This window comes from Callospermophilus lateralis, chromosome 7 (genome assembly GCF_048772815.1).
Source record: "Callospermophilus lateralis isolate mCalLat2 chromosome 7, mCalLat2.hap1, whole genome shotgun sequence".
Lineage (NCBI taxonomy): Eukaryota > Metazoa > Chordata > Mammalia > Rodentia > Sciuridae > Callospermophilus > Callospermophilus lateralis.
In genome coordinates this window covers 77,383,205-77,398,796 of record NC_135311.1, presented here as the reverse complement: position 1 = coordinate 77,398,796, position 15,592 = coordinate 77,383,205, and the positions used below count along the sequence as shown (strand labels likewise).

Sequence of the window (15,592 nt, the reverse complement as noted above, 5' to 3'; positions counted from 1 at the left end):
AAACTTAAATTCTCAGTTCAATTATGAATGATCTTACACATAGGTTTGTGTTTATGAAAATAAACCCTGACCACTTTGTGTGATGGTATTCGATTATGGTCACTTCAGAAAAGAATGGTAGTGCTTGTTTTAAGTTTGAAGTTTGGTAAAATTAAATGCTAATAAAACAAATTTTTCTTTTTTGTTTTGTGATCAATAAAACTTTGTGATTACCTGTGTAATTTTTTTTTTTTTTTTAACTTGGCTTAATTCTTGTCTTTTCTCTGTGACTGTTAGTTTTTGTGTGCCCTGGGACCTTGAAAGCAATTGTGGACTCCCCATGTATATATGAAGCTGAACAAAAGGCAGGTGCTTGGTGCAAGGACCCTCTTCAGGCTGCAGATAAAATTTATTTCATGCCCTGGACTCCCTACCGCACTGATACTTTAATAGAATATGCTTCTTTAGAAGATTTCCAAAACAGTCGCCAAACAACAACATATAAACTTCCAAATCGAGTAGATGGTACTGGATTTGTGGTATATGATGGTGCTGTCTTCTTTAACAAAGAAAGAACAAGGAATATTGTGAAATTTGACTTGAGGACTAGAATTAAGAGCGGAGAGGCCATAATTAACTATGCCAACTACCACGATACCTCTCCATACCGTTGGGGAGGAAAGACGGATATCGACCTAGCAGTTGATGAGAATGGCTTGTGGGTCATTTATGCCACTGAACAGAACAATGGAATGATAGTCATTAGTCAGCTGAATCCATACACTCTTCGATTTGAAGCAACCTGGGAGACTGTATATGACAAACGTGCCGCATCAAATGCTTTTATGATATGTGGAGTCCTTTATGTGGTCAGGTCAGTTTATCAAGACAATGAAAGTGAAACAGGCAAGAATGCAATCGATTACATCTATAACACCCGATTAAACCGAGGAGAATATGTAGATGTTCCCTTTCCCAACCAGTACCAGTACATTGCTGCGGTGGATTATAATCCAAGAGACAACCAACTCTACGTGTGGAACAATAACTTTATTTTACGATACTCTCTGGAGTTTGGTCCACCTGATCCTGCCCAAGGTAAGAATGCTTACTTGTTAATGCTTATGTTTTTCATAAGCAACTTACTAGTAAAAGACTTATTAATTTTCTCCCTTATTTCTTCCCCTTCTCATAGTTAAAGCAAAGAATATGAGGAGGTATATTTTGTTCAATTTTCTTTTCTGAGTTTCTTCACTTAAATGTTGGCTTTATGAGATTGTAGCATCATTTCTCAGTTTAGTTTTTCATTGCTGAAAATACAGTACCAGCTACAAACCTGTTAGCTTTTTTTCCCTCACCTGGCTTCTGAATTGATGATACTCTGTGTGCAGACCTTTTAACTTCTTGGCGCCAGTGGTTAAAGGAAATGTGTGTTAGGAAGTCCCAGAGGAGCGACTAGGTTTGATGTACGGTGCCAGGTGTAAGTGTTCTGAAGTTTTGGAGTCTTGTTCTCTGGATGGGAGAGGTAGTCCTCAAACATCTTTCTAGTTCAAAATGTAAAATTACACATTTTTATTTCCTGATACATTAGGACAGTTTAAAATCAATATTTTTATGACTGTCACACATGGACTAAGCATTAAGTGATCTCAAGTGATGATTTATAATGAGAGATCTGTTAGCATTTTTGGATTTGTGTTCTCTTTGGGTGTCTTTGTGGACAAGCATTACTTAACAAATTAATGCTACATTTTTGGAAATATATTTTGGCAGATCAAGTGAATTCATTTCTATGAGAAAAATTTTTTTTGAGTATAAAATAAATGAATTCTTTATTAAAAGAAGATTACCTCATACTTAAAAGAGTAATCTGTTAATGTATTATTATGAACCTTGCACTAATTATGTCTTTTCTACTTGAACATTGATATTTGTGCATTTAAGATGTGAATTAAATTTCCATTTACTGACTTAAATGGAGTTTTCAAATTAAGTTGCTTCAAAATTTTAGAGACTGGAAGGTTTTGGAGTGACTAATCTTTTCAACAAGGTGAAACTTTTTTTTTTCTGTTAATGCAATATGCATAAATGTACTCATCTACAAACATATCCATTCATTTAAGATATGCTATTAATAAGTTCTAAATATTGTCATACTGCTAGGACCTCAAAACAAGTTACAGCTTTTTGTAATTGAATTTCTAATTTGAGTATTTATAGAGTTCTAAGATGTGCATTTTGTTTATAAATAAGAGTAATAATGATGTATTGACTTAGTGTGTGGCACTCTTTTCTTAAAATCATGTAGAGTTTTTTCATTTAAGATATTAGTAATGTCCATTGTTAAAGTTTCAGTCATTTAATCTTCTTTTAGAGCATGGAATGTTTATTAACAGTAGCTCTGAGTCATTTTTAAAAAATTTATACATATCTGTTTCCTCTTGAAAGCAATTTGGTTTGCTTCATGTATTTCAGTTTTGTTTTGTTTTCCGAAAAAGCTACTCCAGTGCTTCTCCTTTATCCTACAGGTTTCTCAAAGGCAAACTTGAGACAGACATTGACAGACTTTAGGCATTGGCCATAATCGTATTGATCCTTGTGTTAACCTTTTTGTAATCCACATTACTCTGACAATTGTTACATTTTTCTTGGGTGGCAGTACATCTTTTCACCTTGTTAGGAAAAGAAAAGGCTTTAGGAACCGCAAATTCCTAATCAGGCAACATCCAAAGGATTGTGAATGAAGTTTAGTTTAGATTCAATTCAACCAAAAGTCATTACTTGTCACAACTTTCTTCATCCTTACAAGGATTAGTAACCATGTCTTTCTCCACATGTGGCATGTATTCTACTCAGTATGTTGATGCATTTGAGATGAAAACATCTTTGATAATTTTGATGCTTTTTTGGAAAGAGCAGTTGCAACCTTTGAAAGTGAGAAACTTAGACATGTATAGGAAGTTTGTATTACCACAGTAGTGTTTTATCATCCAAAATAACCATAGTTAAGTATTCCCAGAATGTAAAAATTCATATTGACCCCTTATTAAACCCTAAGTAATAAAGAATTTTATCTGACCTAAATTTATCATGCTGATGTTTGACCCATATTCTTATTTTCTCCTTCCTTGTAGTTTTTCTTCATAGGCTTTTAGAGATTCCGGTCTCTGTCTTCCAGGATGTGGGTTATCTATATGCCCATAGGTGGGACTGTGCAGGACTGTTCTGGCCCGTAGATTTAGGTCAAATCAATAAGCCACTGTCAGCTTTCCGGAAGCAAGATCTAAGAAACTCAAAAGACAGAACAATCAGAAATTAGTTCTTTGCCATCAGTAAAGCACTGATTCACTTATTTGGTTAAAATTCACGCCTAAAAGTCTTCTGGAGGTGGATATACTACCATGTATGTGGCCAAGATGAAAGTGTTATGAAGTATCTATTTCTTTCCTTCTTCATTGTGTTCTCTTTGCTGTGTATCCATTTCAGTGCTTTCTCCCCTTTTAATTTCAAACCTTTATATGCCTGACAGTACAAGCATAATTACTTGTATCCTGATATTTTTTAAAGTTGATTTTTAGCTTTATTTTGTCTTTTTATAGTTCATTTCCCTAAAACTGTCTGATTTCCTTTCTCTCTCTCTCTCTAAAGCGAGCTTGGGAAAAACCCTATCTAGTCCTATTTTAACTCTTCCATTTGTTAATTTGAATTGCTTCCTGTTTCCTTACCTCTTTCTACAAATTGGATATACCCAATATTATCAACAAAACATTATATCTTTTCTTGAGTTTTGGCAGTTGTAGAATATTTGTTTCAGACTGTGAAGTAAAATGTTCCCCTGATATGAGGGAGAATTTTCAGCAAGGGAGCCAGTTTTGTTACTTAGGAAATGGTCAACATTTCCTCATGCTCATTTTTGCCTTACCAGGCTACAGACTCACTCTAGCTGGAGTTCATTCAATGAGTGAGCAATGGGTAAGGTGTTGGACTCTGGTAAAGGGAATATTACCTTAGCAGAACTGGGTATTTCCTCCAAGTCTTTGGTACAGAAAGAAGCTTGTAATAAATAACAAGCTCTTGGTAAATACTACCATAGTAAATTGAGCCATTCTATATCTTTGTTGAAATCGTCATGGGCAAGTAAATCAATGTGTTCATTAGCACTGTGTCTCAGGTATCAGTAATCAAATGACAAATGGTGGCCAGAATGCTGAGTCAGTTCATACGAATGCTTGATATGGTATTATGATAAACAGCCTTGTACAAAAGGATTTGGATTTGAGTTATAATGCTGTTGTGAAATGTCATGTTTCCTGCTACTCACAGGATATTCTTGAGCTTTAAACCTTTTGCCATGTAAGTTTCATAAATTTATTGCTTGAGTTTTAAATCATCTTCTCCAATATTATATCTATAATTTATATATATTATATAATTGTTATTTTGGAGATTTACACATAATTGTGTAAAAAAATTAGGGTAAGTTTTTTTGACAGATGCCATACATTTTTTCAGAGTCTATGAAAATCTGTAACTTAGAAACATAAGATTGAAGCATTTAAGAGGGCTGTCATGTGACCATAAATAAATCATTTAATTTCTCCATCACTCAGTTTCCACTGTGAAAGGAAGATAATTTTGTGTCTACTTCATGGGGGTGTGGTAGGGATTAAATAAGGTGATCTGCTGATCCATTAATGGTGATTGGCACAGCATCTGGCACATAAATGCTGAATAAGTATAAACTTTTATCATTGCCAGATGCCCTTCTGGGACTTTTTTTTCCACCTGTGGAAGCTGCATTTCTAGCTTAAAACATTTTTTAAAAAAATTGCTTTCCTTGGAGTATTACTAAATTCCAATCTTGGAAAATTCTAGAATATTAGCTTTGCCTCTAAAGGGTTTAGTTTTATCATTTAAAGATTACTTTGATGAAATCCCAATATTTTACTCATTTACTTTTGAAGACTGTGTTGATTCCTTTCAGTCTTCTTTTCATAATATATTGGTGAAAATATATTGGCCTAAGGAATGCATGGAAACATGGCTGTAGGATGTTGCATGACATTTTTTTGCTTTTATTATCTGCCTTGACTCAGTTATTATGAGTCTTTACTGATGGTTATCTAACAAACCACTGCTCTACATATTTCAGTGACTAAATGTATACTAATTAGTACAGTGTCGAGGAATACATAGATGGTATAACACTAAACCATTTTGTTCTGCCCTTTTCTCTTTTTGCTCTGGTTTCTGTTTCCCCTTTAAGACTTGATTCCGTAGCAGTGATTTGACGCTTCTGCAAAAGATTGTGATGCTTTTGACAAATGTTAATTGAGAAAGCACTGAAAGCTTAGCTGCATTGTAATCAAAAGAAAATTACAGAGGTTTAACAAGATGTCAGGAAAGTGCTTTACAGAAAGATAGACAGGTTTGAATAGGTTTCTGCAGCAGCTGGCTGGGCATGATGCTTGAGTGATGTAAACAGGCATCTCTCATATGGTCAATAAATTATGCCCTGGAAATGAAACATGTGCTTAAGAAGTTTCTCTTGAGATAGAAGGGAAAAGGAAGACAATGTGTATTTATTGATAATAGGAAGTTCATCAGTAAAAAGCTGGAAAAATGTACATGCTACTTTTTCTGGTAAACTTAGTATACTCCCAATTGTGTCAGAATTAAATAATATTTGTGGATCACAGTTTAAAGTACTAAACATATTAGTGATAATAGGAACTTTTCTAATAAGTTGTATTATTGTATCTTGTTTCTCATTCATTACATGAAACAATGAATGTTTTATAAGATGATTTTTAAATAGTTATTTTTAGCTTTTGGTACTCAATTTAAAATTAAAGCATCGACATAGTTTTAAGAGTGAATAATCTGTTCTGTATGTATTGGTAAAACTTTAGTGTGATCTCATTTAACAGAATTTAAATGGTAGTATTAAATTTTTGCTGACAGATTTTTGTTTTCATTTAAATTAATTAAATGATAATTAATGGAGAAAACATTGAGCTCCATTGTTTTTTAGCCTGGCTGACTTAACTGTTTGAAAGTAATGTCAAAAGGCGAAAAACAGCCTTTACTAAAAAAGAAATGTTCTCCTTTGAAATTGTGTAGCTGTAGTTCCTTTTATATTCTCTTTTAAGGGTCCATAAGATATAGAGGGTTGGTTTCAAATTAGCTATGATTTGATCTAACCTTTTATCTTCATGTCACATTATCACTTCTGACCGGAAGTAGCTGCTGCTTCATACCTACCTTGCAAAAGTAAAGAAGCCAAAGCCTGAGATATTTCCTTACTAAAACAGCACAAGCATGCCAAAGCTTATCTTCTGTTTGAATCTAATCAGGCATGCTCAAAAAATCTCTCAAGCAAGAATGGCTGCTGGGTGAAAAGATGTCACAGTATTTATTTCTCTGCAAGATATAGAGTGGGTGACTTTAAATCTTTTTTTATTGTCTTAACTACATATAATTGTCAGACATTTGTCGATATTTTGAATTTGTTTATAGCGTGCGAGTTTATATAAGAATAGAATTTTCCCACACTATAAACTACCCTTCATTTCCTGTTAGATGGTATATTATGGAGGTTATACTTGAACTGCACTATCAAATATCTCAATGAGAAGTAAACCTAGCACAAAGTCTTACAAGCAAAGCTGTAGTAAAATCCAGGTTACCATCTTTTAGCGAACAATATGAAAAAATTGAAATAAATGAATGGATTTCTTCTTCTTCTTCCACCTTACTGATGTTGTCAGTAATTCTGTTGGTTGTGCTGGGGACATATGGACGGGTAGGGTTGTGTTCGTGTGTGTGCGCATGCGTGTACATTCACACATACCTGCCTGTGTACAAGTGCAAGGGTGTGTTGGAGATTAATACACTCATCTTTTTTCCATAGTGCCTACCACAGCTGTGACAATAACTTCTTCAGCTGAGCTGTTCAAAACCACAGTATCAACCACAAGCACTACTTCACAGAAAGGCCCCATGAGCACAACCGTAGCTGGATCCCAGGAAGGAAGCAGGGGAACAAAACCACCTCCAGCAGTTTCTACAACCAAAATTCCTCCTGTAACAAATATTTTTCCCCTGCCAGAGAGATTCTGCGAAGCATTAGACGCGAGGGGGATAAAGTGGCCTCAGACACAAAGGGGAATGATGGTTGAGCGACCGTGTCCCAAGGGAACAAGAGGTATTTCCTGTAAAACAGCGTACATTAATATGTCTCTAAAGTTAGTAAGTAGATTTCAAATTGTACTAAAGTGATTTTATTTGAAGGAAGAGATATTTACAGGAGCTGATTTTATTTTCTCTGTTACTTTAGTAATATAGCATCTATAGATAACTTTAGGATTTTGATACCGGAAACATCAGTTACATGAGGTACTGAACTGGCTCTGCCTCTCAAAACCCAGGTCAAGCTTTGCCTAAGGACCCTAGTGAAGCCCTGTGCAGCTGCCTTTCTCATAAGCATCACTTTGGACAAGTCCCAAGAAAACAAAGGGCTTTTTGTTTGCTTGCTGTAAATGTCTGATATTTCTATTGCTAAGTTTATATTTACTGCTTATAATTGGCATTATACTCTGCTTTTTGTCAGTTATTGTCAACTTCTCCCATTAGCGTTTATTCAAAATTTAACACACAGACTAGGATCATCATAGCCGATTTTCCGAATGCATGCAGAAAAATGGTTTCAATTTCCCTGTTGTTTTCTACATCTGTTGTAGGAACTGCTTCATATCTCTGCATGGTTTCCACTGGAACATGGAACCCTAAGGGCCCCGATCTTAGCAACTGTACCTCACACTGGGTAAATCAGCTGGCTCAGAAGGTGGGTTGGAACGTTTTAATATGATACACATTGGTGATTTAGGGCTTTGACTTCTAACATAAATAATTTAGTTTTGTATGTTAAAAGCAGCTTCATTGCTCTTTGTTCAGTATAAAATCAAAAATTTATGTATCACTATGTCTGTAAACTACCGAAAGTTACATATATTTGGGGGTATTATGCTTTTTGTGCTAAGCCTTTTAACGAGTATGCACTTGTTTAATTCCATTCATATTTAGTTTGTTCTCTTTCTTTTGATGTTCACAAGACAAATAATGCATTCGCCTAATAAATCAATATTATTAGGTTTGCAGCTGAATTCACAGAATGCAAACAGATGTTTATATTACATATTATTATGATACAGGAAGTAAAAATGGCTTTCAAAGGTATTGAGACCAGTAACCTGAAATGCTACAGTGTAAGGCAGTGCCCTTTCATTTTCTCCTTCTCCACCCATCTTTCTGAATTATAAACACTAGATAATGACCCTCAGTATCACACTGATTACCTTCCTCTTTAAATTCCAGATCATTGGAATGAATAAGATTTTTAAATAACAAGTTAAAATGGTTACAGTGCAATGAGAGCTGGTTGAAATTTTTCTACTTTTGTTTCTTTTAAGTGTCTGGTTAATAATTTCTTTTGTGTGTTGAGGATCTAAAAGGCTTTAATCTTCTGAGATGAAGAGAAAGTTATTGGTTTCAATTATTTGCAGATATAGACTTTTTAAATTTTTTTTTTTTAAACCACAACAGAGGTACTCAAGGAGAACTAGAAGCCACAACAGAACAGGAGATATTACTGAGATCATATAAATTGTCATTTCAGATCAGAAGTGGAGAAAATGCTGCTAGCCTTGCCAATGAACTGGCTAAACATACCAAAGGGCCAGTGTTTGCAGGGGATGTGAGTTCTTCAGTGAGATTGATGGAGCAGTTGGTGGACATCCTTGATGCACAGCTGCAAGAACTGAAACCTAGTGAAAAGGATTCAGCTGGACGGAGTTATAACAAGGTAGGAAAAACTCTTCTGCTATTTTAAACTAAGATATTTTGTATGGCAGCTCTCTATGCTCCAGTTTACTGCCAAGCTTCTTGCTCCCTTGACACACACTTAGGAACAAAACTTCTAATTTTGGTTTATTTCCAATGAAAGAATTATAGTTGAGAAAAGAGCATCAACCACCCTCCAAAAAAGTGTGAATAATATGAATTACCTAAGAGATTTTAGTTGGTGGCAAACTGTATCCCTCTGATTCTGGTCAATACATTTTTTTTTTTTCCTTAAGAATGCATTATTTGCACTTGGAGAAATTTTATGTTATACAGTTGATATACTTTGTATGCTAATACATGCAACTCTTATGGTTGCAGCAAAATTGTGACTCAGGAACATTAGTCACTGAAATACTCCTTTCAGTGGCCGCTTTTGGGTGAAGGATAGGTTTCCCTCTGCAGGATAATTTTATATCATTGCTATAACAAAAATTTCATAGTTACTTTAGGTTCATTTCAACCCCAAATCTGTGGCTATCGTGGTTCTATAAGGTTAAAAAATGATGAACCTTTTTTGACCACATTATATATTTTCTCGCTGTCTTTCTCTCTCTCTCTCTCTCTTTTTTTTTTTTTTTAATTGTCAACATGCTTTGCATTAGTATACTTAACAAAATGCAGCTAAAAATTATAAACAAGCACTTTTGACAACTAGTGTGGACCATCCAGAGGACTACCATAACATGAACTCTGGAACACCAGCTTAAGTTTTGAGGATTCTTCTGTCCTCATTTCAACAGATAAAATCTAACCTCTGATTTTCTTTTCTTTTACCTAAAAGCTCCAAAAACGAGAGAAGACATGCAGGGCTTACCTTAAGGTATCTCTCCTGTGCTGTCACCCTGCTTTCTCCCTTCTTCAGCTACCTGCCACGCTTTATCATCTTGCTGCATGATCCAATGTATTTCAGTCTTTGATAATTATATAATGTGCCCCATATCAGCTGTACAAATGTTGGCTTTTCACAGGTATATTATTCTCAGAATAAGCAAATAATTTATTTTAATGATTTTTGCTGTTTTTCCATTCATCCAAAAGTACAAGAATTTTAATGAAACAACCTCTGAATTGGAAAGTAATCATACAGTCTTTTGTTTCTTTTTGTTTTTCTTTTCTTTTGTTTTCATTTCTGTGGACTAAAAAAAAACAACTTGAGTGAAACAGCTATGATATATTCTTGGCAGTTTATCATATCAAAGACTGGGTAGTCATAATGTATGTGCATGAAAAAGTCACTGCTTTCTTATCTTTGTGGTGTACTCCTAAAATAAGCTTTGTCTCAAAATTTTTAGGGGTCATTTCTAGAATTATGTTGATAATGGAGATTGGTTACTAACAATGAAACATAAATAATGTGACAGTGACATCAGTATATGTTATGTATTGGCTTTTATCAGGCTAGAGCCATTGCTTGGCTCTGAATACTTCTGTACTCCAAGTGGTTTTCCTTCTTGGTATATTTAAGTACCCAAGTGAAAGGAAGCAGGCTGAGGCTTACAGTGGAATCATGCCTTCCTAGTTCTGTGTGATGAATCAGTGTGATGCCAAATTGTGTTTGGTTTGATCTGTGGATTCTAGAAGTTCCTTTTCAGGGGAATTTTAGAAGTTTCTTTTCAGGGTTATTTTCTGACCTCATTTTAATGGGGACCATTACCATGGCAAATCAGACCTTGAAGAGCCAATCCATATATCATGATGGAAAAAAATGAGAATAATTTTTGTAGTTTCATAACAAAGAGGTCATTTAAAAGTCATAACTCCACTAATTTTAGTTTGCAAGATCTAGAAGAAAAGAATGCATCTCACTAGTTAGTAAAAGACATTGTTGGATCTGCAAACTTTACAAGAACAGGTGGGTGGGAGAGCCTGTTTTTGCCTAGTGAAGTTCTGAGAGTCCCATTTTAGCCTGTCTAATGGGAGCAAAGAAATAACTGCTGAATTCTATATGATTTTTCAAACTCAGGTGTTTGGTTCAACTTTAAGTTATTAGTTAATGTTTGAAATGTAATAATGGGTATGTTGCCAGGACATTTATCTCAGTGGAAGAAGAATATCTCCCCCACCCCTTCTGCAGCAGGAAAAGACTATTTCTGGAATATGATTAGGCTAATGATCATTTTGATCCCTCTAGAAAAGTACAAATGTAATAAATAAGGAGTGTTTCAAATTAATAAAGCATGCCATCAGGGAGTTACATGTATACTTAGTAAATTTCAGTATGACCTTAATTTCTGACCAGTGTGATTTCCAGTGTGTCTCAAATGAGCTTCTCTGTTCAGATACGACTAATAAAACTCCTTAAATTACAAATCAGAAGCTGACTTACACTATGCAAATGAAGCAAGCTCCTACTTTGTGACAGAAGATTCATTTGTAACTTAGATTAGAGGCTCCAGTCTGTATTTCTTGGTGACTAATGAATCTGGCCTCAGCAGACCAATTTCTGTTCCACTCTAGTTAATGGCTGCTGCAGTATCAGTGTGAGCATTTTGACTATTCCATCTCCCATTAGAGAAAGAAAAAAGTCTTTAACGCCACTTGGAAGTATATTCCACCTGCCAGGAAGGTTGTGGTGGCTCACAAGGCAGACAGAACGAGGGTATTAAGATGGATTAAGCTAATTAATCTTATTTTGACAGTAGCCTCAAACAACTTTTCCCCCTCCTCATTTCAATGTAGTACCTCAAACTAGCATTTTTCATCGTTGTTCTTTATATAATGTAGGTTCTTTTTCTTCTGTGATTATACCAATAGATCAAAACCTTGCATTTGGGGGCTTAACAACACATTATGAGTAGGTAAATGGAAGAGTAAATAAATTTAGTCATTTCAGCTATCTAAGGCATATTTAGGGCACAGGTAACAGCAAGTGTCAGTATAAGAGTCTGCCTTCAATTGATTAGCTGTCTGGTTTATATTTCTGTTGTTATTTTGCATGGTAATAACTTAAACCTACATATGAATATTAATACCTTGGATGTTTATGATGGCTTTATTTGTGCTTTTCTGTTTTCCTTAAATTTATCAGTAAAGGCTTTAAATATTTTGCTTGCTCTCCTGATTCCTTTAAAAGCAGACCATTGTCTATGAATTAAGGTATACTTTTAAAGTATTTTTTAGCTGGATAGGGAATTGGAAGAGTGAAAATATTTTCAGTTATTTTATAATATTTAAAACCACCTTGCTTTTTTTTCTTAAATGATATAAAGTAGACAAAATCTGATAAAGCAAAATTTTAGCCAGTATTTTAGTTCATGTTTAACAAAACTGTATGGCTGAAGTTTAAAGCATAACTATTAGTCTACTCCAGAGAGTAGTAATCCATGTTTTCCATTTAGAACATTTTAGTCTCAGATTATAGAGTTACTTTGTTCAATGTGAACACATATGCAAGAGTCATGTCTCAGGTTGCTGCTGTTTGTTAATGTTTCTCTTCAATAATTGAGGTATGATTGTATAAACAGAGATGCATCACTATTCTACACACTCTTTATAATCAGGTAGAAATCTGCTAATCTTCAGTTAGTCTTATTTTGAAACGGCCAGGTGTGTTTCAGCTTGATCAGATAGAGATTGTTCAAGCGTACTTCCATCTTGAAATAAGAGTATATCGTCACAACAGATAAATATTACAATTGTCACTAGTCAGTGATTGAAAATTGCCTTGGTTCCAGAAGCAATCACAACTAATGATAGTTTTCTAATGGATGCAGGCAATTGTTGACACAGTGGACAACCTTCTGAGACCTGAAGCTTTGGAATCCTGGAAACACATGAACTCCTCTGAACAAGCACATACTGCAACAATGTTACTGGACACATTGGAAGAAGGTGCTTTTGTCCTAGCTGACAATCTCTTGGAACCAACGAGGGTCTCAATGCCCACAGAAAACATTGGTAAGTGGATTTATTGCCAGATTTCAGTTTTATTTGGAACATATACATTTAAGAGAATGATATTTTCATTCTGAGCCTTTTATTTCCCAGTGTCAAACTTCTCTTTTGTTATTTGTCTGTTAGCAAAAGAAATTATTGATCATACTATAATAAAATTAATGCAAAAGTCAAAATCTACCCTGTGTTTTTTAAAAATTGGTTTTATGGTTATGTTTATGTTTTTCCCTTGAAAAATCATTAAAGGAAAAAGTGTAATAGCACTTAAATGCCCGAATATGGATTGCTTAAGTAAGGAAAGTGCTTGCTATGAAACTGGTGATTTTTTCCCCCCATTTTATATAATATGTTCCAAATGAATTTAAATTACTTTATGGAATGTGTTCTCCCAGTCAAATATTTTAGCTCACATAACCTAAGCAAAATATATTAAAAACAACTGCTTTCAGGTAAAAATGGTCAATGAACTACATCTCCTATAATGCAGAATGTCCTTGTTTTATAGGTTTCAAAGAGCTACAGATAGTTTTAAAGCATAATTTAGAACTTAAATACTGCCAATGAGAGATCGGAATTCTTGACACAAATAACATTTTCTTAATTTAGTTTTAACCATTTAGAATTATTGATAATTTGATGAGTATATCCCTTAGGAAGGTAAAAAGTTTCTCAAGCATAAATATTAAAACAAACAAAAAACCCAGAAGGGACACACACTACTCTTTCTCCCCCAAGAATTGCTAACTTCATTAGCAGACTTCATTAAGTCTTCCTCTCCGGGCTACCATGTCTTATTGCCTATCTGTGCTTATTTATCTCGTAGAAATTTCTATTAAAAAATATAGAGGAGAAATATAATAGAAAAAGTAGACAAATTTTGACAGTTTGATTTGAATTTAGAACTTTATTTTAAATAAGTGAAATTTTCAAAAGAAATGAAATTAAAATCACTTGTTCATGAGGGTGGGAATGATAAATCACTTAAAAACATATAGGTGACTCTATGACCAGTGTGATACTGCAATCTGTACAATTAGAAAAATGAGAAATGATACCCCAAGGATACAAATGTATGAATTGCCAAGATCATTGTAATGTCATATGTAGATAATAAAAAAATAATAAAAAAAATTTTTAAAAAACCTTCAAAATAAATGAAGTCAAGATAATTTGGTCCATTATGATCTGGAATACCTAGTTATGAGGAAAGGGATATTTTAGTATAGGCTTAGTAAAAAATAAAACTCCCCTTCTTTGTCAAAAGCTTTCATTATTTTTAAGTTAATTTAAATTACTGACCTAATAAAATTCCTAAGATAAAGATTGAAGAATACTTTTCAAAGGTTTCCAGTGACTTGTAAGGACAGCAGGATGAAGACTTGATTATCTTAGAGATAAGTCATGGAAAATATTACTGGACATGCATATTATGACCTCAATTTGTTTTCTAAATCTTTTGAAGGTTATTAAAAAAAAAAGCTAGAAATAGAAAAAAGAATGAAACTGAACTAAAATTTTCCTTTTCTGCTTTTGACCAGTGTGCATTAAAATTTGAGGGGAAGGTTGAAGTTCTAGTTAGTCTTTCATATGTGTGACATATTGTTATATGTCTCAGTTTGAGATATACTCCAAAAAATGAAATATAATTTTCTTAATACTTAAGTTTTTCAGAGTTCTAAAAGATTATTCTTCTTGTTAATTTTTCATTTTATGAAACATTATGTGTAGAGATTGTTCTAGAATGTAGTATACATTTTACTGACATCCCTCAAATAATGCCTAGAATTTACTGTTCTTATGCTAACTACTCAAAAATTATTAATATGAAAGTGATTTTACATATTCTAATAAAGTTCCTAGAACTTTTATTTCCTAGAACTTGCATTGTTGTTTTTGATATAAAAACCCAAATAGGCTATTAATTCCCTTATGTCCTCACTCTCTTGAAGCCCTTATTTAAATTTAGGGCTTGGCTATAATATTTTAAATTATTAAACAATTTGATTTCCCCCCTACTAATTTCTCTTTAAATCCTTAGTTTAACTCCATAGCATGGTTTACCCTTATAATACATGACCTCATAAAAGTGGCATAATTGTATCTGATGGTGGCATTTTATAGTCTCACTTTGAAATATAATAAGGATATTAAAATCTCTACAGTTTGATGAGTTTTTTCAAAAAATATATAAACCTATATAATCATCAACATGGTTAACATTTTTATTACTCCCAAAATCAGCTCCTTCATCAGCCCAGGATGGGCTATCTGTCATCTGCTTTCTGTCACCATGGTTTAGTTTTTTCTAAGATGTTCAGTTGGATGGAGTTGTATAGTGTGAACTCTTGGATCTTGCATCTTTTATGCAGAATAATACCCTTAAGATTTTTTCATGTAGAGGGAGTGTCAGTAGTTCAGTCTCTTGTATTCCTGGGTGTTATTCTATTACAAAGACACAATACCCCTTGCATGTTCATTCAACTTTTTTAAGTGTTTGATTTATTTCCACTATTTTGCTGCTGTTTCCCCCAATAATCTCCGTCAGCAACATATGAAAGTTCCACTTGTTCTTCTTATTCACCACCAATTTTGGCAGCCTTTTATCTTAGCCATTATAGTGGCTTGTAGTAATATCTCATTGTGGGTTTACTTTACATTTTTATGATGTAAAGTAATTTTTCATTAATAACTTCTTTTTCTGTGTTTATTGACAATTAAACATATATATATATGTGTGTGTGTGTGTTGTGTATGTTTCAAATTTAATGATGTAGTGATGTGACTATTCAGTTCTTTTGCTCATTTTTAGTTGGGT

At 33.8% G+C, this 15,592-nt stretch overlaps 1 protein-coding gene across 14 annotated transcripts in view; it reads left to right on the top strand.

The window, feature by feature from the left end:
- Adgrl2 (adhesion G protein-coupled receptor L2) overlaps positions 1-15,592 on the top strand; it is a 183,910-nt gene that overhangs the window by 135,537 nt on the left and 32,781 nt on the right. For 9 of the 14 annotated variants that reach the window (XM_076863656.1, XM_076863653.1, XM_076863655.1 and 6 more), the window contains exons 5-10: positions 277-1,077; positions 6,893-7,186; positions 7,722-7,825; positions 8,657-8,842; positions 9,665-9,703; positions 12,597-12,780. In XM_076863656.1, coding sequence (XP_076719771.1) covers positions 277-1,077; positions 6,893-7,186; positions 7,722-7,825; positions 8,657-8,842; positions 9,665-9,703; positions 12,597-12,780 — 1,608 coding nt within the window. The remainder of the gene's footprint in view (positions 1-276; positions 1,078-6,892; positions 7,187-7,721; positions 7,826-8,656; positions 8,843-9,664; positions 9,704-12,596; positions 12,781-15,592) is intronic. The other 5 variants (XM_076863657.1, XM_076863664.1, XM_076863666.1 and 2 more) reach the window with 3 other exon arrangements.